We start from the raw sequence: 26,459 nt of genomic DNA, 5'->3' as shown, positions 1-26,459 counted from the left end.
ATAATCCTAGGGTTATTTTAATAAGACACAAACTGTTCATCCACCAGCTGGATTCTGTAAGTCTTTAGCTGTGCTTTTATTTGCCTAGCTGCCAAACACAATGCCGCCTGTAGACTGTAGAGGTTGCTGATGCACCTCTGCACTCGCTGGAAAAGGGAATTTGGTTTCTTAATCCTGTGCACTTATTTTACCATCCAGTATTACAATTCTTCGCTTGTGACGATGTATATCCTTGGTGGTACCTAAACCTATTGCTCTGAACATGAAACTCAAGCCAGTGGGGATACAATATCACATCTGATTGGATGGTTTTGTTCAGAGAAGATGGCATGAATGCTTTTTTGCCTTTAAGGTAATTCTTTTAAAAACTTTCAAAAATGGGCTAGGATCAGAGCTTGGAAAAGTTACTTTTTTGAACTACAACTCCCATCAGCCCAATCCAGTGGCCATGCTGGCTGGGGCTAATGGTAGTTGTAGTTCAAAAAAGTAACTTTTCCAAGCTCTGCCAAAGACCCATATAGTTAGTCCTGCATGCCCCCAAAGGATTTGGGGTTGTATTTCTCTAAGAGCAGATCCCATGCCACTTGACAAAATCGTATTTGAAATGTGGAGAGAATTTAGAATCAATATGTGACATGACATGAGAACTGATATTCAAAGGGAGAGAAAAAAATTTCAGCAATCTAATCAAGTAGCTCTTGGGATCCTGGTTCATATGGTATATTCTGTGCTGTGACATCCCATCTGCACTCTACATTTAAAGCAGTATCATACCACTCTAAACAGCCATGACTTCCACAAAAGAATCCTAGGAACTGTAGCTTGATAAGAGTACTACTGAGAGTTGTTAGGAGATCCCTGTTTCCCTCACAAAGTTACAATTCCCAGAGTTCCCTCTTCCCATAGGAACTCTGGGAATTGTAGCTCTATGAGGGGAATAGGGGTCTCCTAACAACTCTCAGCACTCTGAACGAACTATAGTTCCCAAGATTCTGTGGGAGAAGCCATGACAGTTTAAAGTAGTATGATACTGATTTAAATATATAGTGCAACTGTGGCCTTAGTCAGACGAGTCTGATTATTTGTGCAAGCAAATCAGGATGAGTGCTTAATAAACAGGAAAAGCCCTACATTGTTTGGAAAAGCCCTACATTGTTTGGAAAAGCCCTACATTATATATACACAGTAACATTACTGGTGTCTCCCAATGAAGAATACTCACTCACTTTGGAGCATTACTTTCAGGCTTGATCTGCGCTATACATTTAAAGCAGTATTATACTCCTTTTAAACAGTCATGGCTTCCCCCAAGAATCCTGTATGCTGAGAATTGTTAGGAGACCCCCTATTCTCTCCATAGAGCTACAGTTCCCTGAGTGGTGTAACAGTTAATCCCTGTTCCAAGGGAACATGCCCCTCCTATGATGAGTTTCCGCTGGGCCTTGAAGACCTGGCTCTTCAGGCAGGCTTTTGGGGTGGGCTAGATTTTATCTTCATTGTTTTTAGATTTTCAATGTCTAGGTATTATATGCCTATGTTGTACGTCGCCCAGAGTGGCTGGACAGCCAGCCAGATGGGCGACTAATAAATTCTATAAATAAATAAATAAACTCTGGAAACTGTAGCTCTGGGAGGGTCTCCTAACAATTCTCTGCACCCTTAACAAACTACAGTTCACAGAATTCTTTGTGGAGAGCAATGACTGTTTAAAGTGGCATGATACTGCTCTCAATGTGTAGTGCAGATGGGGCCTGAGAAACACAGAGAAAACACTGTAGCAAGCAACAAGAGTCAGAACAATAAACCATCTTTAAGACATCTTAAAAAACAATTCAAATATAGATACAGAGTGGGAAACATCTCAGCAGGCTCTTCTTATGTTCTTATGTTCTTAAGAGGAAGTTCTTTAGTAGGTGCCAAAAATGCAACACAGGCAGTGCCTGGCTAATATTAAAGGGGAGGGAATTCCAAAATTGAATTATAGTGAAAATAAAATAGAGCTCCTCCAGGTGACCTGTTTATCGAGCATTCATCCTGATGTGCTTGCACAAAGTTTATGTGGAGGTTAGATGATATCTGGTCTTTACTGAGCCTTCATTTCAGTTTATGTTTGGGGTGGTTATACAACAAGCATTCGTCCTGATTTGCTGTGGGGTGTTGACACACCTTTCTGTAAATCATTGGTTCATCCCACACTTTTCAGTGCATTTCCCCATCACTTTCCTAACTGCAAAATGTTTTTTTTTAAAGTGGAGTTGTTGTAGTAGAATGACAGAGCACTATAATCCACCTTAATTGTGAAAACCTGAATCTCCAGCATGCACTTGAATCCCTTCCATAGTTTGTGACCAAGCAAAAATACATTATATTAGGGAACATTGCTTGCAAAAATGTGTATATTAGGCAAACAGTGCATATAAAATGTATATATTAGGATAAATTCACATAATTTTCTGCTTTTTTTAAGGCAAATCACAAACTAACATGGAAAGGGGTCAAACATTAATTAAGATTGGAAAAATAAGAAACAGAAAGAAACCACCGTGAATAGTGTTGTCCATTGTTTGCCTTAGCTCAGTTGAAGAGCAAATCTGTTGCATGCTGAAGGTCCTAGGTTCAATTTCCATCATCTCCAGGTAGGGCTGAAAAAGACCCCTGAAATCCTGGAGAGCTGCTATCAACCAGTGTAGACAATACTGAGCTAAATAGACCCATGGGAACAATGATCTGACTCAGTATAGAGCAGCTCCCTGTGTCTTGGTGGATAGTGCTGTATAGGCATATTCTACCCTTTTAAATGTAAATGTACTGCCTTCAAGTCGATTCCAACTTATGGCAACCCTATGAATAGGGTTTTCATCCCTTTATTTTTCCCAGCTCTTGTTCTATCCCCAGTCCTATCAAACGGAACTATCAGTAACTGTAATTGGTTGAACATTCTAAAACTACAGCAAAAGCTCCAAAACCATCCCGGGCTGTCTGAATCTGATATCAAATCTGCTTAATTCCAGTATATCACCTCACTGTATCTCTCTCTTTTTTGCCTGGTATTTTGCCCAAGTACAAAATATTTTGTAAACTGTCCTGCAAACAAAGCTCCCAATTCCCTTACTCAAGAGTGCATATTGAGAAAGAAAGATGTACTGCCAGCTTTAATTATACAAACATTAGGTTTGTTCAGCATCTCAATACCAACAAAGCCAACTCCTCAGGCAATGCTGGTCTCCTGGGACTCTATATTACTTTACATTAGCATATCTACCACTTGTATTTTCCCAATTGACTCTTAAGAAGGCTAATGCTCACACAGTTGTTCTGGAATCATTTTCATCTTAGGCTATTATGTTTACTTAGTATATTGCCCCCTTTGGAAAATATAGAGAATTCTGTGTCTGTTCGCATGATCCGCTAGTTCATCTAGTTTGTGACTTTCAGCAAAATATCTTTACGCAATATAACATATGTTTCAATTATCCCTATTTTTGAGGGATAGCACCATAGAGAAGGGCAGTAGTTCAGTGTAAAGCTTCTGCTTTGCATGCATAAGGCACAAGTTCAAGCGCTGGCATCTCCAGGTAGCGCTGGGAATGTCCCCTGGCTGAAATCCTGGCAACACACTGCCAGTCAGTGTGGACAATACTGAGCTAGATGGACCAATGGCCTGACTAATGGTCTGATAAGGCAGCTTCCTATGTTCCATAGTAGGGGGGCCCTGCCCCTGCTCACTTTGCTCGCCAACTCACCACCCTCAAACACACATACACCCCAGGCATCCCCCCAAAAAACAGACACACACACCAGGCACCCCCAAACACACATGGACACACACACACAAACACATAGAGGGACTTTCTCTTTGTCTCTCATGCACACATACACACACAAAGTCTCCCTCACCATCCCACCTTCCCCCTCCCCCACCTCCCCCCCAGGCACCCACACTCCCTGTCCCAACTCACTTGCCTTGGCTATTGCCTCCCACCCAGACTGAGGCCGAGGCCACTGCCGCCGCCCTCCCACCAACCTGCCGAGGCCAAGGTGCCACCACCACTACCACCACTGGCCTCTCACATATTCACCTGTCAAGGCCGCCGCCATGCAGCCTGACCCCTTGTATAGCTATCTTTGTTGCCGTGCTGCACCGCCAGTGTCATGCTGTGTGACATCATTGTGACATGACGGCATGGCAGAGTCCCTTTTTATACAGTAAGATATATATGTTCCTATCTTCTGATACTTGTCCTTGGTACATCACTGTTTCTACTTTTTCCCTTTTGGAGAGATTTTACTGTTTGCATCCATGCTCGCCTAGTTCAGATGTAATGCTCACTTACTCCCCCCTCTTGACACTCACGTCTTCTTGACTGACTTGGACATGCAGAACATGAACACTAAAGCAGCATCTCCATGAACACTACAACATGCTGCAGCTGTTGAGGTTCATTCTGAAGTGTTAGGTATAACATTTACTGCTGGGCAATGTTGTTGCTGTTTCTTTTCTTTTCTTTTTTTCTAGTATAGCCTCCTGTGTTGCTTTTAGGTTACCCAGCTAAGTTCATTCCTTCTTGGTTGCCAAAACACAGTGCCTTGCTTTCCCTACTATCGCCCGCATAACCATCTGCCCAAACGGTGAACGATGCTGTTTAAGTTGCAGCTATTCTATAATAAGTACACCATACCAACTGTGTGACTAAACATCGTACTAAGCATTCTCGGGTTTTTAACAAAGGGAATTGTTGTGATTGGTTTACCAACACATTGGCTTCTGAAGCTTTTGCAGGACAAGCTGTTGCAGAGTAACTGAATACAGCAACGAAAGGGCCTTCAGCGATGTGTAGCAGAGTGTGTTACAAGTATAAAGAGTTTTTCCTTTTTTCATCTGTGAAGGGCACCCATTATCACTAAAAAGTCTGCATTTTGAGGTTATAATCACTGTGTGGATATTGCCATTGTTTATTTATTTATTTTATTCTGTTTACTAAATTTGTATCTTGCCCTTCCTCCTAAAGGAGCAAACTGTTAAAACAGTACAGTTTAAGATAAAATAAAGCATTCGTAAAACAATTAAAACCATCTTAAACACATAAAAACAATTTTAAAACGATCTAAAACAATTAAAAGACATCATCTTAAAACATTAAACACACACACACGCAATAACATACCCTGATAGTTACCAGATTCAGAGTCGCCACTGCTAATCAAATGCCAGGGTAAATAGGCATGTCTTTCAATTTCTCCTGACACAGACATACTTCAGCAGGGAGGGCATTCTGGAAATGGGAAACCACCATGGAGAAGGCCCTGCCGTGGGTGAATGCCAACTGAGCAGCAGCCAGAAAGAGCACCACCAACAGGACCTCCCCTACCAATTGTAGGGCCCCGGATGGTTGATACTGGGAGAGTCACTTCTTAAGGTAGTTAGTTTAGTCACTAGGTGACTCTAGTTTAGTCACTAGGTGGCACCTGACTTAGTTGTATCTGGACAGTGTCAGGGCTTCCCATATCTGGTCTGTTCTAGCTTAAGAGGCAATAATGTTCTTGCCTAGTTTCTTGACTGGTGTGTCCTGTCAGCCTTCCATGATAATCACCTACTAGGGAGGTTTACATAACCCTCCACCTGCTTGATGAAAAAACATATGGGGGAGGCTGTGGAGGGTATCCCCCCCATTGCCAATGAGCACCATGGCCACACCCCTGACCTAATTCTCCATTGTCAGTGTACGGGATCCCGCTTTACCCACGTGAAGGGGAGACCCTGATTGGGAGATGTCTCTTTTAATTTTATTTATTTATTTAATACATTTCTATATCACTTCACCATTGGCTCATGCCCACTGGAACTGGTAGTGTGGAAGTCAATGAAGCCCACAGTAGGTGGAGCCAGGGCCAATGACAGGAAGAGCCAACTAATCCTGATTTTGTCCCTACCCTCCTGCTGAGTTTTACTAACTGAGGCTAAGGAGGAGGAAGTTGACAGCTGGTGCCCCAGTCTAGACTGGATGTATGTAAGAAGGCAGGCAGATGGGGGCTGGCTTAGGCCAACAGACTGAGGATGATGGGGCAGTGCCTCATTTGCCCTAATGGGCCAGCCTCCGCCGTATCACTTATTACTAAAACAGTCTCTAAATGGTTTTCCAAGTAATACATTTGTTATTTATTAATATATATTATATCTAACAAACAAGCCTACAATGAAAACCTACAATGAAATGTAAGAAAAAACAATAATGCAATCTAAACCAATAAAATTCCCCAAACATAGCAGCACATCTTGAAAACATCAGAGATCCCTTTCTTCTTCACCTTCCCTCTTGCCAAGGCACATCTGGATTGCACCACTCACCGCACTAACACATATACATCGCCCCCAAATTCTGTCTTACATCTACACAAATTGTATAATATCCACTAATCCCATTCTAACTTCCACACTTTACAAACAGGGCCGGCACCAAAGGGCCCTGGCCGAGGGCCTCTGCATCACAGAGGGGCCCCTCAAGGCCCCCTCGTACGGGTGGGAGAGTAGCACTCCCCTGGTGCAATCCGTGGCAGATTGCCGGTCAGGAGCCTCCAGGCCATCCGCCCGTTCGCTGGCTCCACCTACCTCTCTCTCCTGTCTTCTGCAGCATGTCCAAGCAGGAATGGGAATGTCCTCTGTCTGAAACTCTGGAGAGTTGCTGTCAGTCACTATGTGAATAGGGATGGAAAGATCTGTCAATTTCAGTTCCCTCAGTTTCTCATTTTTCCAATCTGAAATTCAGTTCTCCACATTTCTGCAGCAATTTGAGATTTTTTTTAAAAAAAATCCTCTTGAAAATTCTCCAGCGTTTTATAAGCATTATAAGCATCATAAGTTAGAAAGAAAGCAAATTTCTCCTAGCAAACACACTTTTGTGGATCGTTTTGAATAATGTATACAATTTTGCAAGCCATTTCTCATCATATAATGCATTTTTGCATGCTATTTTCACTCATATATTCATTTTTTATGCACACTTTCAGGTAACATACGCATTTTTGTAAACATTGTTTAGCCGGTGAACTGCCTGGCGAAATATGAATAAAGGTGAATTTCGAAGGATGGCTGTGTGTTTTGGTTCTCATGTTGTTTCAGAAAGTGCGAATTTGATAGATTTGGCTTGAAATGCAAACTGAATCAAATTTCTTGCCTATTCCTAATTGTGAGCTAGATAAACCACGACTCACTATAAGATACCTTCTTGTGTTCCTAATTTAAATAGAAACACAATGCATCTCACCATAGTGGGGAAGTCTAAGACCAGGTGATGTGTGTGCCTACTCAGTCTTGCTACCCAGGTGCTAACTGTTGATGGGTAACTTCAAGGCTTTCCTTTATCTTTACATTGGACTTGGGCTGGACAGCCCTTCACATAAAAGACACATTTAAACAGAGGACTGTCCCCTGAGAACCCTTTAAATAGAGGTCTGTCATCTGTAAAGTAAGACACATAACCAGGTGAGGGATACCCCCTACCAAACCAAGACCAATGGTACATGGGAATGCTGTTCCTTCTAGGGGAAGAGTATGGAGGATGTTAGGGGCTGAGTCAGGTGAACTGCAGGGGCAACAGCAAAACAGCTGTGAAGGTTGGTGAACATATTTCAGCAGCGGACCCAAGAGGGGAGAGGTTATGAGGAGGGGGATGTCAACTTGCACGCTGTTGGATGTCACCCTGTAAATGCAGATCTTTTTGAAGGTGATTGTATTGTGCAAATCTATATAAGTCACTTAGAGAGTCTCTTGGGGCTCTAAAGGGGGATATAAGCATTATAAGTTAGAAAGAAAGTAAGTAAGGTAGGCTTCTGGCAACCAGAAGCAGCAGCTCTTGCCTATTTATGACCGGAGACATATTTGTAACTGAGAATGTAAGTTGGGGAAATGGAACAGAAAAAAAGGACATCATTTGGAGAACCAGAAGGAGAAAGAGTCTGAGGGGAAAGATCAGGACCAACTCAAGGCATTTTTGCTGGGCTGAATATCACCCTGCATTTTCACAGGCCCACAAATGGAATTAATTTAAAATAAACATCAGAGCAGTGGAAGCAGGTGGCTCCAGTGTCAGTGAGGCAGTGAATCTGCTCCAGGTTTTAGTCTGAACTTTCAAGAAGTGGATTTACTGCTCCACTGACATAGGAGCCATCAGCTGCTACAGTATCAGAAGCATATGTCATGAAGATTTTTGAAAACAAACATGTTTTAATGTTTCTAGATTTATCAGAGATGCTGGCTAGTCTTCAAGAAAGCATCGAGCAAAGGGCCCAAAAGAATAGAGAAATTTTCAGATGAGCGTGCTGCTTACTTCAGATGCTACCATAAGGTAAGAGGTGTTTGGTGACATGCAAGTTTCCCCTACGTTTCCTCCACTGAGAATGTGATCCAATGTAAATAACTCCTAGGGTTAAAATCTAGCCTTTAGTGGCAATCCGGCTAATGATAATTGTGACTTAGACTGGAATCCAGGTACAAACTTACCTGGATTTAAGTCCCATTCAACTTAGTGGGACTTACTTCTGAGTAGACATAGGCTTGTATCCAACATAATGCTAAGTCAGGGTTCCATCAGTGCAAGGATGGCTACTAGATTACTACAATGGTACTTTTTATATCCTATCATGCACCCCCTAATTATGTTCTAGGGATTCCCCATCTCCCCAGAGCACATTTGGGGAGGGCACACGCAGAGGAAGTGGAAGTCCCATTGCACTAGCAGTAATCCTTGTGCTGCTAGGACACATTAGCAGAATATCACTCATAAGAACATAAGAACATAAGAAGAGCCTGCTGGATCAGGCCAGTGGCCCATCTAGTCCAGCATCCTGTTCTCACAGTGGCTAACCAGGTGCCTGGTATTGGATTGCACCACAAATACCATTGAATGGAATGGACATTGTTTCAATAAGACTTAGTCATCACTAGCATTAGCTATATTGTGGCCTGTATATTTAATCGCCTGCAGCCTTTCCACAAAAATCAGTACGTAATGCGTTTTTAAGGAACTACTTAAAAAAAAAAATTACAGAGCAATTCTAACCCTCTCAAATGATTGTTTGATGGTGCTTAGAAAGGGATAGAGGCACCTGGCTACCAGCAGAGAGGAGGTCTGTTTGCGGATGAGGTCTGTGTCCATCCGAGAGCCCCATTCATGCCCACAGAAAGCTTTGGGGGCATAAACTGTACTGCCAATGGTGTTCCCACCATCAGTAGACACCAAAATGGGGCATTCCAGGGCTAAGCAAAGGTAGTTTTGTATCCACTGGATCCAAGTTCCCTTTATTTATTGAAGAGGCCTCAGGATCGTGCCCTGCCATATGGCACCCTAGAATTAGTTTAACTAATTCCTCCCATTAAAATCAATGGGGGGAATTTTTTAAAATCCATGCAAGGAAAAAACAATAAGTCTACCTTCCCATATATCTTATCCTGGCCACCATGAGACAGCAGGACTCTGTCAGAGGCTTTGCTTGGAATCTGAGGTAGGGGAATGAACAGAGAAAAAAGACCAGGATGTGAATGGGATCCCCATTCCAGAAATGTGTAATAAGTTGTTGCATTCAGTTTGTAAGGCAATGCTAATAGTAACTACCAGTGGCTCAAGGTTGAAGATCGGGATCTGCATTTGCAATGTCATCTCAAGAGAGAGAGGATCGTGTATCCCTGTTCATTCCATGAAATGTTGATGTGGATCACATGTCAGATTATTTTCATCCACCTTTCATCCACAGATTAGTTATGCATAATTCCTGGTGCAGTATTTGGAAACTACACATGCAATCAAGAAGGCTTGATGGACCCGTGCACATGGCATCCTGTTGCATATGTAGATACAAATCTGAGAGGAAGCCTGTTTGCAGGGAGAAATGTTCCTTGCTGTATTGAGGCAAAGTCAGAGATTTACAGGATCATGGGGAAAAAAATCATATGCATAATGTATCATGCTCAGGAATGAATATTAATTAGGAAAGAACACCTTGTTCATAAGTCATAAAGAAAAGACTAGCTTCCAAGAGAGGAAAGCACAATGCATTCTGGGGAAATGCATAATAATAAATTTATGATCACATTTTCATTTGCAGGTAAAGTTGCTGCCTCGTGAAAGAGCTGTAGTTTAATTCCGCTAAGTTCACTGTAACTTTGCATACCTCATTTAGACTTATTGGTAGCCATAGTATCATAGGGGATAGCATTTCCAATATAACAGCTATGGGGCAGAACAGTATTTTGCCGCCATCACTTCCTTGATGCACAGGGAACAGGGAATAGACAGTGGACCAGAGCAGAAGCACCACTGGGCAGATGAACATGGAAGAAGTCAAGAGTCAGAATGACACGTGTACATGGATAATTCAGCAGCAGTTCCTAAGGATCCTTGAGGAAAGGGGTCACTGAGGAAGCAAGCCAGAGCCTCCAGGAGAGGAGAATTGTGGAATTAGGAAGTGAAGTCAGTTTCATGGGGATCTTAAGAGAGCAGATGAAGACAATTTCCTGAAGAGTATTCAGTAGGGATGTGCTAGAATTCTGCCCAAGTCAGATTTGATACCAAATTTCCCTTTAATTCACTTATTCTCTATCATTGCAAATCTGATTTTCTGCAGCTATTTTCAAAACCTTTTTTTTTTAAAAAAATCCTCCTCTAAAATATTGAATGATAATTTTAGCAGTATTTCTTTTAAAATTATCAATATTAATATCAATAATATTTACAAGTGAAAAAACTGGATCAGTAAAAGCAGAAGTTAGTGGACAAAGAACATATTTGAATTGATACTGGCCTGTTAGGTCAATAGAATGCTTTCAAACCAGCACTGGCCCTCCCTAGTATTCAATAAGTCTGAGATCCATGATGCAAGATCCTAGATCTGGGGTGTATATGGTTAGGCATGAGGGTAGCAGGTAGAAGTATTAATTTAATATTTTGCCTAGGTCACTAGGATGCTTTTGCTTGATCTTCCTTCTTGTATTCTTAAATTTGTGATTGGCACAGTCTACTCCCTCTTGTAAATGCAGTATCTAACAACTCCATTGCATGGTTGCTTAGGCTTCTGAGTACCTCTATATGAGACTAGGAAGAGCCTCCCTTCATCAATAATTGCCTGGGACAGTGGTAGATGTTGGTTTTGGGGTGCCCTTGGGTGCGATGCTCCCCCCATCTATCCAATGAACCACTGCCCACTTACTTGCCCTCTCCCTGTGGGCCCAATCTGCATACCCACAATCTGCATCTGACTGGCCACAAGTGAGAACAGGATTCTGGACTTGATGGGTTTTTGACCTGATCTAGCAGAGCTCCTCTTAAGTCTTTATGTCCTTATCAGTTTATAATCAGTTTTAGAGAAGATATAAATAGTTAATTTAAAAATTAATATGCCCCATTCAGAGAATGCCTAGGTCTGTCAGGGGTTGTATCAATGAAAACAATATAATTTCTTCACTATTTACATAAATATTATTACTGGGCTGAGAACCTTCTGATGTGTGTGGGTGTGTCTTGGGAAACCACATACTGATTTTACTCTGCCTGAGAAGACACCTGTGCAATTTCCTTCAGCACCATATCAACAGTAGACCCTTTAATTTTTAATATTTGACGGCAACAGCTTAATATATTAGATAATTGGGATTTGGGTGTGCAAACAATCTAGGAGCCTGGGAGTGAAAAGACAAGCTTTTGGTGGTTGTTCAATTCTTATTTGGCTTGAGAGGTGTTTCAGAAATATACCTCGTGAGAACACTGCATTTGAATCTCCTTAAACTATTTGCTCTGATATACATTTCTCTGATGCATAGTTTATACAGGATTGGTCATAAAGCTCTGGAGACTTTTGGCTATACATGTCTAGAAATGGAAGTTCAGGGAAAATTTATTTCAGGCCATTTTCAAAAGACACGAGAAGAGACTCAAACTCCCTTCCTTTGCTTCATCTAAACTCCTATAGGGATTGTGCGGAATATATATTTAGAGCAGTTTAATTTCAGCTTGGCACAGAAGGTGTATCATCTGCAGTGATACTGAGCTGACAAATTATTGATGCAAATCTTATGTCTCTTTCCCTCTCTGCCCATCTCCACACGATAATGCAAAGTATAAGTGGTGCATCCACATACTGTATGAATGCTTTGGGAATTGTGGCTGGAATATAAGATCATAGTCTCTTAAACATTCTGCTCTTTAAAAGAGGCCTTATTTTATTCTGCCCTTGTATAATCCAAAGACTAGATTCTGTGTTGCTCAGAATAAGCAGATCTCTGTGATTCTAGGTCTGTAGGTATTATTATTATTATACAGCCACAAGAGTGGCTGTATACTATAGTCAGTGGGGATTTTTCACATTCCGCAATGTTAAATGGAAAATATCCTCCATGCCATTCTGAGGCTTCCCATAAGCTCATTTCAAAACAAAACCTTACAAAACTTATAGTTCTGAACTCAGAAACGCTTGCTTAACAACCCTGTCAATTTTCATGGCGATACACAAAACAGTCAGAGAGAATCGAGAGTTCAAAGTCTAAAGAGAGAGAGAAAAACCTCAGAGCCCTTTTGGATTTTTTTCTGCGAGTTCTCATAATCTGTTGAAATTCATTAAAAATCAGCCATGTTCACAGAGTACCTGTAATCCTAATACTAACCTTGCCCCATACTCTGACCTTCATCTTCTGCAGTTTAAAAGTTAAAAAAATGCCTGGTTGATTTTTAATTAATTTAAGAACTTTTGGCTGGAAGCCTATTATAACGCAGGGCATGCTCAGTAAGGACCAACTGTCAGTGTTCTAAAAGCCTCACAGCTGCTGGGCTTGGCTAATCAGAGGGCCACACCCACACCAGACTTGATTTCCCTTGAGACAGTCATGGCTTCCCTCAAAGGATCCTGGGAAGTGTAGTTTGTGAAGGGTGCTGAGAGGAGCTTCTGTTCCCCTGAGAGAATGGTTAACAGTCAGCCACTCTGACTGAAGGTCTGTGAGAGGAACAGGGCGTCTCCTAGCAACTCTCAGCACCCTTCACTAACTACACTTCCCAGGATTCTTTGAGAGAAGCCATGATTGGCTTTGAGCCATGGCTTTGAGAGAAGCCATGATAAATTGTTTTAAATTGTTTTTAAAAGATGTTTTTTTAAATTTGTATATTTGTTTTTAATGTTTTTAGTTATTGTAAACCGCCCAGAGAGCTTCGGCTATGGGGCGGTATATAAATACACGAAATAAATAGATAATGATTGTCCAAAGTAGAGGCCTGGTGTGGATGTGGCCAGGGACAGCTTTGTTTTAAATTTGGGTGGGAGGTAGGGTTGCCAGGTTCAGGGCCTGAGACTGATCCTGTATCTTTAGGAGAAGAGAAAGTCAGCCAAGTGCAGGTGTTCTTGCAACATTGTAATGGGAAAAACCACAAGGTAGAATTCTCCCTTCCCCCTGCCCAACTTTGAAAGATAAAGAAGACATCTTGGTTGGCAGGCCCAGCCTGGTCAGTTTTACTTATCCTAATCATGATTGCATAGGAGTATATCCGATTCAACTCAATAATCATAGAAATGATCAGACCTACCTTTTCCCTCCTTCCCCTCTCCTCTCCCTGCCTCCTCCCCTTCCTTCTTCCGCCTTCCTTGCCCACTCCAGCCCTCTGTCCCTCCCCCCCCAGTCAGTTTTACGTATCCTAAGCATGATTGCACGGGAGTAAATCCCACTGAACTCAATAAACATGCAAACGACCACATCTGTCCTTCTTCTCCCCTCCCCCTCCTGCCTGCTCCCATCCCAGTCCTCCCCTCTGCCTTTCCACCCCTCACTCCTCCCCCTCCTCCCTTCCCCATCCCCTGTGGTCAGTTTCACCTATCCTAAGCATGATTGCCTTGTGTGTGTGTGTAAATCCCACTTAACTCAATAAGCATGCAAATGATCAGTCCATTCTCAGCAAACTTGCACAGGATCCCATTTCCTACCTCCCGGATTAAAAAGCAGGGAAAGATGGAGAATTATATTTTTGTATGTTTGTTGGTGTTATTCTTACTTTGCTTCTTTCCTGTGTTGCTAATGTTTCTACAGAGAATCTAAACCAGAAAATTTCCTCCCCTCCTTATTCATCCTAGAAAAATGTGTCAAATGTATTTTTATTAATTTCAAAGCCTTTTTATTGGTCATTGTCATGTGATGGTGAAGACAGCCTTTTGTGTTTTATATTGGAGGTTATGTACTATTTCGATTTTGGGTGCATTAACAGTTGAATCTGAAACTGCAGTTTGATGTAAAATCAGACTGATTACAATATGTTGCTACATCAGCAATGACTCTAGCTGTTGGAAAAAAGAGGATGCATGTTTTCAGCCTGCTATGTTTAAACCACTTTATTTAAGGCAAGGTGTTCACGATCAATTAAAAACATAGAGCACACCTAGAATTTTGCTAGAATATATTTCACTTTCCACTGTTTTATCTTGTGCAAATTGAGACACTTCTGAGGTCCACTGGAGACTATTTTGCAGAAGTCAGTGCCATTATTCCACAATTATGCTTGGAGTTTTTTTAGTATAAATTTTGCAAAGTGTTGCTGTACTTCACATATTCATAGAAACAAAAGCAAAGGAAAATGATTTCCTATAGAAAACTTCACTAAAATTGCAAAGTAAATCAGACATATTTAAAGTGACCATCTGAACTATATCAACTGTCTTAATAATGTTACTTCATCCCGGCTAAAACAAGATCAGCACAGGACATGTCTTTTTTCTATTATTTGGGCTGATTGCAGGTGTTGCCACCACTCACCATATGCTCAGAGGCACATGTTACCAAATTCTTCCAAGCTACACAGGAATTGGATTGGACTGTGAAAGACCAGCCCAAATTGTGTTTGCATTTTGACAACTTTGTAGGGCAGTCCAATATCTCAGAGAGGAGTTCAGGTCTCCTGTTCCCCTGGTGCATTCACTATAGCTGCCCAATTTCCCTGCTTTTTAAAGTTTGGTAGAAATATCTGTGGGCTATAGGTACATTGCCCACACACCAAGGAAGACTCGTGACACATGTATGGTTGAAATGTTATATTTATTAAAATATAACACATAGTCAATCAAATTCCAATCCGTCAATTAAAGAATCTCAAATCCTTCGGGCAGGTGAGGCTCAACCTATCTATGAGGGTCTAGACCCTCCCAATCAGGAGGCAAGTCAGTCACATCGTACTGCAACTCCCCAGTCAAGGATGTGGGAAAACTTCTCCCTCCTTGCAATTGGAGTCAGGTTTGTGGTTCCAACCTCCGCATCCTGGCCCCACCGTACAGGCGTTCACCATGATGCGCAAGCCGGTCCCACGTGGACACCCCCCGGATCCACACCAGACATTATGCCTTGATGTTTCACCAGGGGGTGCCCTTTTCCCAAATGCCTCATCCACCTCAATTTTAACCCCAATTACCTCACCTGCCCGAATCCAACGCCAGCCAAACCGGAATCACCACAACCCACCCAGAACAAGCCAAATGAATCAAAGCCAAGCAGTATGGAGTAGGCAAAACCAAAGACATTCTGAAATCAGAATCTCCAAAAAAAAATTCCTACTCAGCCCCCTCAGGAGACTAGCAGAGCCCATACTGACAAGGGAGGGGTGGGTGGGTGCCGCAAGGCAAAAAAGGCGCGCACTTAAGGAGGAGCAGGCTATATATAGCTGCTCAAAACCCTTCCCAATTGGTCAAGGTGCACCACCTGACCTATTACACAATTTTCTGGAACCTTCCCGAGCCTTCCCAATAATAGGGTGTAGGCAAATCCGCCCCAGCCAAATGGGCAGGAACGTTATTGCCCACACACCAAGGAAGACTCGTGACACATGTATAGTTTAAATGTTATATTTATTAAAATATAACACATAGTCAATCAAATTCCAATCCACCAATTAAAGAATCTCAAATCCTTCGGGCAGGTGAGGCTCATCCTATCTATGAGGGTCTAGACCCTCCCAACCAGGAGGCAAGTCAGTCACATCGTACTGCAACTCCCCAGACAAGGATGTGGGAAAACTTCTCCCTCCTTGCAATCGGAGTCAGGTTTGTGGTTCCAACCTCCGCATCCTGGCCCCACCGTACAGGCGTTCACCATGATGCGCAAGCCGGTCCCACGTGGACACCCCCCGGATCCACACCAGGCATTATGCCTTGATGTTTCACCAGGGAGTGCCCTTTACCCAAATGCCTCATCCACCTCCATTTTTAACCCCAATTACCTCACCTGCCCGAATCCAACGCCACAAGAGGGGATCAGCTTAAGCTTGGTCCCCTCTACCCAAAGAAAACAAAGCCCCCAAACCCAACCTATAATCCTCCAATAGCAAATCACACCCAATATCCGAAAGATGGACACCATCATCTCGAAACAGATATGGAGTATGAAAACGGATCCTATCATGTGGAATATATGCCCCACCCAATGACAAAACTAAATTCCTAACTTTCTTACTCACACACTTTCTGGAACTGTCGATCCTGTTGGGGTGCAGTGCACCCCTCCAAACACGTCGCACCAGCATGTCAGACCACACTATAACAAGGTCCGGGTATGACTGGATAAGAGCATTAAAATCCCGGGTGATCCTAAGCAGCAGATCCATACCCGGCTGCTGCACCAAGTCGTTTTCCCCTAAATGAAGCACCAACACATGTGGCCGGTTAAGCGATGCCATAAGGCGACACACCAAAGGCATGAGCGCATCCCAAAGCAAGCCCCTCTGAGCCACCCAGCCAACCATTGCTCTAGCGGAAAGCTGCAGCTGTGTCCCGGCAAGTGTAGAAAAGGCTCTCCGATGGGCCCAAAATAAAATCGAGTGGCCACACAGGACGACCCTCGCAGGCACCGGAAGGCTCAGCACACCTAAGAAAGAAAGAACAATACATCAGAATCAATACCTGATATAAGACTTGAAAGCGGAAGAACGCCACCTTCCAATCGCCTGAATATCCAGAACGCTCATGCCCACGAGGGCGGCGGCCGTAGCCGCCCCAATCCGAAAGGAATGCAGCCCATAGACTCCAGCATCGTGACCACTGGCCAACAAGGCCTGCCGAACAACGGCCCAAAATTGAAATTGAGTCAGGGCAGAACCATCCGCATGTATAAAGAGGTAATGCTGGCCCACTGGCCTCATTGACAGAAATAAACGCACTGCAGCCACTGGGCACAATTCAGGGACCTGGCAAACATTCAATGAAATAATACTGCCACGGCCCTTTTGATCAGTCTTAGAGACTCGAAGGGAAAGCCTAACTATATCTGCACCTAGCGTGCAATCGCCAAAGCAAAAGGCTCAATAGGACACATCACGCTTCGAGGAAGCCAGTACTTCGCTAGGGTGAAAAGCACCATAGAACATCGTCAGTGTTACTGCGGCGAACAGGTACGACTCATACTGAGATGAGCACAGAGACCTAAATAAAGGCAGGATCTGAAGGAGAACATCGGGCGTGATTGGCCTCCTTCGGTCAGTGGGCCTGTGAGCGGAACGCGACCAACCCTGAAGGACCTTCCTGACCCTAAAATCTACAGCATGATCCTGCATTCCTCTTGCCTTGGAAGTAAAGGCCAGCGCAGAGAGGTGTCTGGCGATGGTAGAAATATGAGGTTGCCCATTCAGATATAACATAAACTGCAGCCAATGTGAACAAGAATAGGCCATACAGGAGGCAAAGCACTAATGGCACGGAATGCCTGGAACGTCCCCAAGGCAAGCTGGTACACCCTCTGAGTGCTGGGAGCAAGGGCAGAAGTTATAGCTGAAGAACGCCACCTGCCAATCACCTGGACATCCTCAATGCTCAAGCCCACAAGGGCAGTGGCCGTAGCCACTCCAAACTGAAAGGAATGCAGCCCATAGACTCCAACATCGCAACCACTGGCCAGCAAGGCCCGCCGAACAACGGCCCAAAATTGAAACTGAGTCAGGGCAGAACCATCTGCATGTATAAAGAGATAACGCTGGCCAGCTGGCCTGAAACACAAACATTGCTGCATAGTGGAAAATGGGCATAAGTCAGGTACCTGGCAACTATAAAGAAGCAAAACTGCCATGGCCCTTTTGATCAGTCTTATAGACTTTTAAGGAGAACCTCACTAAATCTGCACCTAACGTGCAATCGCCAGAGCATAAGGCACGATAGGACACATCGCGCTTTGAGGAAACCAATAATTCACTAGAGCGAAAAGCACCATAGAACATCGTCAGAGTTACTGCGGCGAACAGGTGCGACTCATACAAGATGAGCACATTGACCTAAATAAAGGCAGGATCTGAAGGAGGACATTGGGCGTGATTAGCCTCCTCCGGTCAGAGGCCCTAGGAGCGGAACGCGACCAACCCACAAGGACCTTACTGACCCTAAATCCACATAATGATCCTGCATTCCTCTTGCCTTGGATTAAAGGCCAGCGCCGAGAAGTGTCAAGCGATAGTTATGACAGAAATAAGTTTTTGCCCTTTGAATACAGCATAAATAGCAGAATACTTCCAGAACACGTGCCCACGATGGCAACTGTTGCAGCTGCTCCTGTATGAAAGAAATGTAATCCTTAAACATAATGGCCTTGCGAACAACATAGCAATAATCAAAACTGAATCAATGCGTAGCCATTGATACATGAAAAGATAGTACTGGCCCACTGGCCTGAAAGAGAGAAAGGTCCCTCAGCGAACCAGGGACAGAGAGGGCGATGGGCAGCCCCTCAGCTTCACCACTCAATCACAAGCCCACTGGTCCGACTTAAGCATATGTGCTGACAACAGCACAGCAATATAAGTGCAGGGCTCAAATATTACAATGACTTGCCCGGAAAGCTAATTTTACCAGGGCAAAAGGCTCCCTAAAATTATTGGTAAGGCCACTGCCCAGGATAACCGGCCTGGAAGAGGGGGGGCACTAAGAATCATCGAAGGCAGGAACATCAACAGTATAACAGGGGCCACATAGGACCAGGCGGTCTCAGGGTGGAATGCGACTAGCCTCCTTTGGTTTTCATAAAATGGGTTCTTGAATGCATTTGGCCTGAAAATTAAAGAAAGAGGCAAAAAGGAGGCAGGATATATTCCCAACGGTAATGTCCTGCCCTCCTTAGCAGAGCATGGGCTGCAACAAGGTGTACATCATTCATACATGGGGGGGGATGGCCTCATAGGATCAGGCGGCATTCGGGTGGAATGCAACTGTACTTTGCGGAATAAACGCATGCACAAGGCGCATAGCTCAAATCACATTGAGGTTCTGGGGATTTACCACATAACCATAGCCAAGTGCTGCACTGAACGTATCATGCAGATCAGAAGGGCAGAAGGCCACATATATACCGCAAGCACTGTCGGAAAATAGTCCAGAAAATAAATTCTATTGTGAACCCCAGGCACCTTAAAAGCAGCCAGCCATCGGACTTCCGGGAAGGGTGACTTAGCCTGTGCCTGCTTTTGAGACGGGCTCCTGCCTCAAAAGAAGCTTATTCAGATATATCAGTCAGTTCTTTCTTTTTTTTTGACTGATTAAACTTCTCCCGGGTAGGGAGAAACGAAGAGATTAACCTCAAAGCCTATTTTTGTTGGGACGACCAGATCTCATTAATTTATGGGACGAGGTCCAGCCGACGAAGGTGGGACGGATTTTCAACAGCAAGCTCTATCTGATAAAGCGAACGTTCACCTTATCTTCTAAGAGAGAACGCACTAACAGGCAAGCACCCTTCTTTCTATATTTTTCTTTTACTTGACTTAAATTGTTGCTGTTTAAAAGAGATTTGCCAGATTGATCGGTTTTTGACATCTCACTGGGGAGCCATAACTTCTCTCTGCTACGCACTAATTAATAGCTTATCTCTGTTTTTGTTGCAAAAAGCTGTCCTGGATTTGCATTCTAAAGATATACACAGAAGAGGGATTTCTATTCCAGATTTTTATTTTGAAGAATATTATATTGTCTGAGACTACTCTCTTTTTGGTCTATTTTATTTTGACGAATCTGTTTTCTGACGACTGCCATTAATTGTTTCGATCCTGGGAACTGCATTTTGTTTACTTAACTATGGAGAGATAAGGCTGTCTGCTCTGTTTATACTGTGATGTCACCAAGTTTGGAGTATTAACCCAATTGTTGCTGAAATAAGAAGTGGTTTTCCTATATTTTTCTTTTAAAATGGCTATTAAGAAAGTGGCTGAGAATCTGGAAATAACTATGTTTCAGAAAATAATGGATGAGATTGAGATAACGAAACAAAACCTGCGACAGGGTTGTAAGGAGTTGAAAATTGAATTGAGTAAAATGACGCAGGAGATTAAAGATATAGGGGTCCCTGTGAGAGAGGCGACCCTGGAAGGGGTCCCTGTGAGAGAGGAGACCCCGGAGATTGGAACAAACGTGGAACAGGAAAAAGATTTGGAGTCTATGGACTTTAGAAATAAAATCTATTGTTTGGAGACACAGGAGATTAAAGACATAGGGGTCCTTGTGAGAGAGGAGACCCTGGAGACTGGAACAGGGGTCCCTGTGAGAGAGGAGACCCTGGAGACTGGAACAGGGGTCCCTGTGAGAGAGGAGACCCCGGAGATTGGAACAAACGTGGAACAGGAAAAAGATTTGGAGTCTATGGACTTTAGAAATAAAATTTATTGTTTGGAACTCAATGTTATCTCTGAAGAAATTAATGAAGATTCTAGAGATAAAGTTATCAATGGCATGGATAATCTTCTGGACTGGAATGACGTGATGGAGCCCAATATAGAGAAAATCTATGGAATTAACTGCAGCCATGTGACAATGGAAAAACTTTCAAGAGATGACCCAGTGTATTTTGAAAAAAAGAACAGAGATATGATTTTACAGCAGTATTTCAGCAACCTATTCAGAATGGATGGCAAGAAAATATTTGGGATAGAGGTAATTCCCATCAGACTCTTACTATATGACTATGGCTTTGACAGCAAGATTATTATGGAATACTGATAATGGAAGATTGGATACTGAAATTACTGGACTTAACAAGACTACTGAAGATGGAAGATGGAAAATGGAACTAATAGGGATAATAGAACAATGGCTACTGAAATTACTGAACCTAACAGATTCTGATGTGATGGATTAATTGAAAGGTTTATTTTGACTATGGTTATGACAATAAGATTATCATAATTAGTAATGAGATGGATTAATCGATATGCTTATCTGGAAAAAAAAAATTGATAGATATATTTCTTAAAGAATTGAAACCTCTCTTTGACTTTTTGTGGAAAGAATAAAGTAATGTTTATGAGATTTGATGATTAAGTAAGATAACTATTGGAGGAAAGTGATTTTATAATATGACTTAAGAGACAGGATTGTTATATATTATAGACTTATAACTGATCTGATCTTTGACAAATGGGAAGTCAATATTTTACTCTTTATTTTTTATTTTTATTTTTATTTTTATTTTTATTTTATTTATTTTTTTTGTTTAACTATTTTTGATTTTGTTTTTTGTCTTTGAATGTTTTATGATTTCGTCTTGTATGTTTTATGAAAATTTGAATAAAAATTATTGAAAAAAAAAAAAAAAAGCAGCCAGCCATCATTCGGCACACCCAAGATCCTGAATTGACACCAAAATACCAACCACCGACTGCATCAAAGCTTACCTACAGTTCAAGCTACAGGAGCAAGTCCTTTGTTCTTATTTATTTATTTATTTATTATTTCGATTTATATACCGCCCTTAGCAAAAATAGCTCTCAGGGCGGTGAACAAATAAAGTAAAATACAATATATCATAATAAAAAACCACAAAAACATATATAAACAAACAACAAAAAACACGACAAAAATGAAATACAGCACAAATTAAAGAAAATACAGATTAAAAGATTAGAAAGGTTAAGAAGATTAAAAGATTAAAATGCCTGGGAGCATAAAAAGGTCTTCACCTGGCGCCGAAAAGATAGAAGTGTAGGTGCCAGGCGTACCTCTTCGGGGAGGCTGTTCCACAACTCAGGGGCCACCACAGAAAAGGCCCTAGATCTGGTGACCACCCTCCGGGCTTCCCGATGGGTTGGTACCCGGAGGAGGGCCTTAGATTCTGAACGAAGTGAACGGGTAGGTTCGTAGCGAGAGAGGTGTTCCACAAGGTATTGAGGTCCCACGCCGTGTAAGGCTTTATAGGTCAAAACCAGCACCTTGAATCTTGCCCGGAAGCAAATAGGAAGCCAGTGCAGACGCGCCAGAATAGGTGTTATATGCGAAGACCGACTGGTCCTCGTCAATAGTCTGGCAGCCGCATTCTGCACCAGCTGAAGCTTCCGAACTGTCTTCAAGGGCAGCCCTACGTAGAGAGCATTACAGTAATCTAATCTTGAAGTTACCAGAGCATGAACAACGGAGGCGAGGTCGTCCCTGTCCAGATAGGGGCGTAGTTGGGCTACCAGACGAAGATGGTAAAATGCATTCCGTGCCACCGAGGCCACTTGGGCCTCGAGAGACAAAGAAGAGTCGAAAAGAACCCCCAAACTACCTACCTGTTCTTTCAGGGGGAGTGTAACCCCATCCAGAACAGGGTGAACATCCACCATCTGAGCAGGGAAGGCGCTCACCAACAGTGTCTCGGTCTTGTCTGGATTGAGTCTCAGCTCTCATCCAGTCCATTATCGCGGTCAGGCAACGGTTCAGCACATCAACAGACTCACCTGAAGAAGATGAAAAGGAGAAATAGAGCTGTGTGTCATCAGCATATTGATGGCAACGCACTCCAAAACTCCTGATGACCGCACCCAGCAGAAGTGATCAGGATCTAGACGACAGCCTGGCCATAACGCAAAAGCCCACACAACCTATGCAGGTTTCCCACAGAAGGTTCTTCTTCATATGATGTAAACAAGAGCTGCCATCCCGACGTATGAATGACTGTGAATCGAACAGATAGCAGCGCCTAGTATGCACGAGACTGCCATGAAATAGATGTGATTGAAGAGGGTACCTGTATCTTGTGAAACAAGCAGTATACTATTCATATTTTAGGAATAAAGTTAAATTGAATTAAAAATGACTTGGAAAAGCTTAATGATATAGATATACCAAATGCTAGAGGAGCAGTTTAAGCAAGAACCAATAAGCGATCATTCCTAAAATAGGCATATTTTATATTTCATTTAGCTATTTCAGGGATAAAACAAAGCATTTAAAACTACAGGCAAATAGAATGCCTTAAGCAACCAACGTATTAAAACATTCCCGCTACACTCCTGCTATAGAAAAACTATTGTTATAAGCTTATTAACCACTAGAGATCCATAAAGAAAATTACAGTTAAAACTTAATCACTCAAAAAGCAAACAAATACTGATTTAGCAAACTTATATATATATATATATATAATTATTTACTTATTTATTTATTTATTTATTTATTTTTCCATTAACCTTAACGTATTGGCTCTCAGAAAGTCACAACAATGAGTTCACCTGGCTGTAGAGCATTTCCTTTATGCTTGCATAGCATAAATTACCTTTCTCTGAATCACACTTATACATATTTTGAAGCCACATAAGAAGTCAGAGATGTGGGATTCCAATGAACTCACCTTAAAATAAATTATCTATTACCCTTTAGACGATATTACATAAGCATCTATACTTTTTTCTCCATGCACAATAAATGCAACAAAATTATGAAGCTAAATGATCAAGAACAGCATTTTAAAAACCAAAACATGAATGTAGGAGTACAAACAGAACTAAATATAAAATAAATTGATATGGGGAAAAGCAATAAACAAAAGAAACGTGTGTGTGTGTTAAATTTACATATATATCTATAAATATATTAAAATGAATTCATGTATTTATCTATTTATTTATTTAATAATAAAAATATATATCTATAATTATCCTAAAATTAAATTATGCAATTATCCATTGATTTAATAATCATAAAATTGTATGATATATAATAAATTAATAAGACAAAACAGACACCCCACCACCCTTTGAAGCAACTCACACCTCCCCCATGAAAGCAGGAAAAGGAACAAGAGGGGGTGCAAGGGGAGGTGGTAAACGACCCAACTTCCCACAACACCCAATAAGGGGTGGGAGAATTACAGAGCAGGCTGAATGGAAGGGGGGGGCTTGACAGAGGATACCAACAAGTGGGGGGTGCTCGTGCAAAACGCCTCGACAAATCCCAGTCCAGCAAGGCCCCAGTAGGGCGCAAGGAAAGGCCCTTAAAACAAATGGGAGGGGAGGAATGGTGCTGGAACGCACTATCAAAAGGCCCTCTCCAACAGACCAGCACAAAACATGCCGCTCAAAAGGCCCCTAAAAAAAAAAAATTGGGGTGGGGGAATCACTATAACTCACAAACTGTCGCAGAGCAAGCAGCAAGATTTTAAAAACAAAACAAAAAAGAAACGCTTGCCCGCAGTTTTTTTTGAAACTGCCCACTATCTACCAGCTGACGGGCAGGGATAAAAGGGGAAGGAAACGACCCCCCAGGCTCTAAATAACGCCGGAGCAGGCAGGGAGCAAAACAAGCAAAGAAAAACAGACAACAATGACAACAACAAAAGCCAAGCAAGCAATGCCTGCCTGCTATTACACAGGGAATTTATTCACCCGCAGCACAGCTGAAGCGGGAATGAGGAGAAAGAAACCAGACACACACACTCCCTAACACACTGGGGTGGCATCTGTGAGGGAGCAAGTGAAGGGGAACACGCAGCTAGGAAGGCGGGAAAACCGCCACAAACCAGCACCGACTCTGTAACAGCCCAGCTGCGTCGCTGCAACGGGAGGAAGGAAACACAGGAACGAAGAAATCCAGCGAGGGAAGCTGAAGCCATCCAACAAAAGAGCTAAGTGCAAGCGTGCCGCAAGGCAAAAAAGGCGCGCACTTAAGGAGGAGCAGGCTATATATAGCTGCTCAAAACCCTTCCCAATTGGTCAAGGTGCACCACCTGACCTATTACACAATTTTCTGGAACCTTCCCGAGCCTTCCCAATAATAGGGTGTAGGCAAATCCGCTCCAGCCAAATGGGCAGGAACGTTATTCTTAAACCGCAAGGTTTTTTGCCTATTAGTGAATAAGATCATAGTCTCTTAAACATTCTGCTCTTTAAGAGCCTTATTTTATTCTGCCCTTGTATAATCCAAAGACTAGATTCTGTGTTGCTCGGAATAAGCAGATCTCTGTGATTCTAGGTCTGTAGGTATCCATTTACATCTCTTCCATGTGCTAGAAGTACAACAGTGGGGATAGTTCAGTTAGTAACCTAAGGGTTAATTCTATTTAGTTAGCCAGTAAACTGAGAGGGTGGTGATGTTGCCTAGCAACCAGTCAGGATCCTGTGATCCTTGCTGAGGTAATTAGTGCTCTGATTGGCTCTGTAGTTCTGAGAGAGTTTTCTCCTGTATATTTAGTTATATGGATTCCTGCTATGTACCACCAGGCCTGTAAATAAGACATACACTTCTTTGTTTATTTCTCCACAGATTATTCCCTGATCTTGTTCAGTTTCCTTCAGTAAAGTATTTTTTCTCTCTCTCAGGACTCCATCTGCTTTATTCAAATAACTCTGCTAACACCATGATCAAAACACAACTTTACAATGTAACTAAAATAGTGATACAATTAAATCAATGCCCAGAGCAGCTTTTTCATGTCTCAAATAATGCACAAAAGAATGTAAGAACATAAGAAGAGCCCTGAAGGATCAGACCAAAAGCCTATCTTGTCCAGCGACGTAGTTTCATAGTAGCCAGCCAGGTGTCTGTGGGAAGTCCACATGCAGGACATGAGCTCTCCCCACTTGTGCTCCTCAGCAACTGGTATTCAGAGTTCCCTGGGAAGAGGGATTCATTGTTAAACCACTCTGAGAACTGTAGTTCTTTGAAGGGTGTAGGGGTCACCTAGCAACTGTCAGCACGCTTAACAAATTGCATTTCCCAGGATTCATTGCGGGAAGCCATGACTGTTTAAAGTGGTATACTAGTATGTTACATGTTTGGCACTGATGTGGCCTCAGCCCCACAAAAGGTACTGGAGATTGGGCCAGACGAAATGCGGCTTAGTTGACTGAGCAGGTGAAATGAGGCCACACGGCTCTTCAAAAATGTCTCTTATGCATAGAGGAGGAGAAATGCTCTTTCTTATTTTTATTTATTTAACAAAATTTATATACCACATAACTGTAAAAAACAACAACCTCTATATGGTTTACAAGAAACATTAAACTTATCAATTGGTGTTGTTGTTATGTGCCTTCAAGTCAGTTATGAGTTATGGCGACCCTATGAATCGGCGACCTCCAGTAGCATCTGTTACGAACCACCCTATTCAGAACTTGTAAGTTCAGGTCTGTGGCTTCCTTTATGGAATCAATCCATCTCTTGTTTGGCCTTCCTCTTTTTCTACGCCCTTCTGTTTTCCCCAGCATTATGGTCTTTTCTAGTGAATC

At 42.4% G+C, this 26,459-nt stretch overlaps 1 protein-coding gene across 5 annotated transcripts in view; it reads left to right on the top strand.

Moving 5' to 3' along the window:
• Positions 1-26,459, top strand: part of DOK5 (docking protein 5) — a 138,191-nt gene that overhangs the window by 50,535 nt on the left and 61,197 nt on the right. For 4 of the 5 annotated variants that reach the window (XM_061631219.1, XM_061631218.1, XM_061631217.1 and 1 more), the window contains exon 2: positions 8,235-8,342. The exons of the other annotated variant lie outside the window; for it this stretch is intronic. In XM_061631219.1, coding sequence (XP_061487203.1) covers positions 8,235-8,342 — 108 coding nt within the window. The remainder of the gene's footprint in view (positions 1-8,234; positions 8,343-26,459) is intronic. 5 annotated transcript variants of the gene reach the window in all.

This window comes from Rhineura floridana, chromosome 6 (genome assembly GCF_030035675.1).
Source record: "Rhineura floridana isolate rRhiFlo1 chromosome 6, rRhiFlo1.hap2, whole genome shotgun sequence".
Lineage (NCBI taxonomy): Eukaryota > Metazoa > Chordata > Lepidosauria > Squamata > Rhineuridae > Rhineura > Rhineura floridana.
Note: the sequence above shows the minus strand (reverse complement) of the source record. Positions and strands in the feature narration are given on the sequence as shown.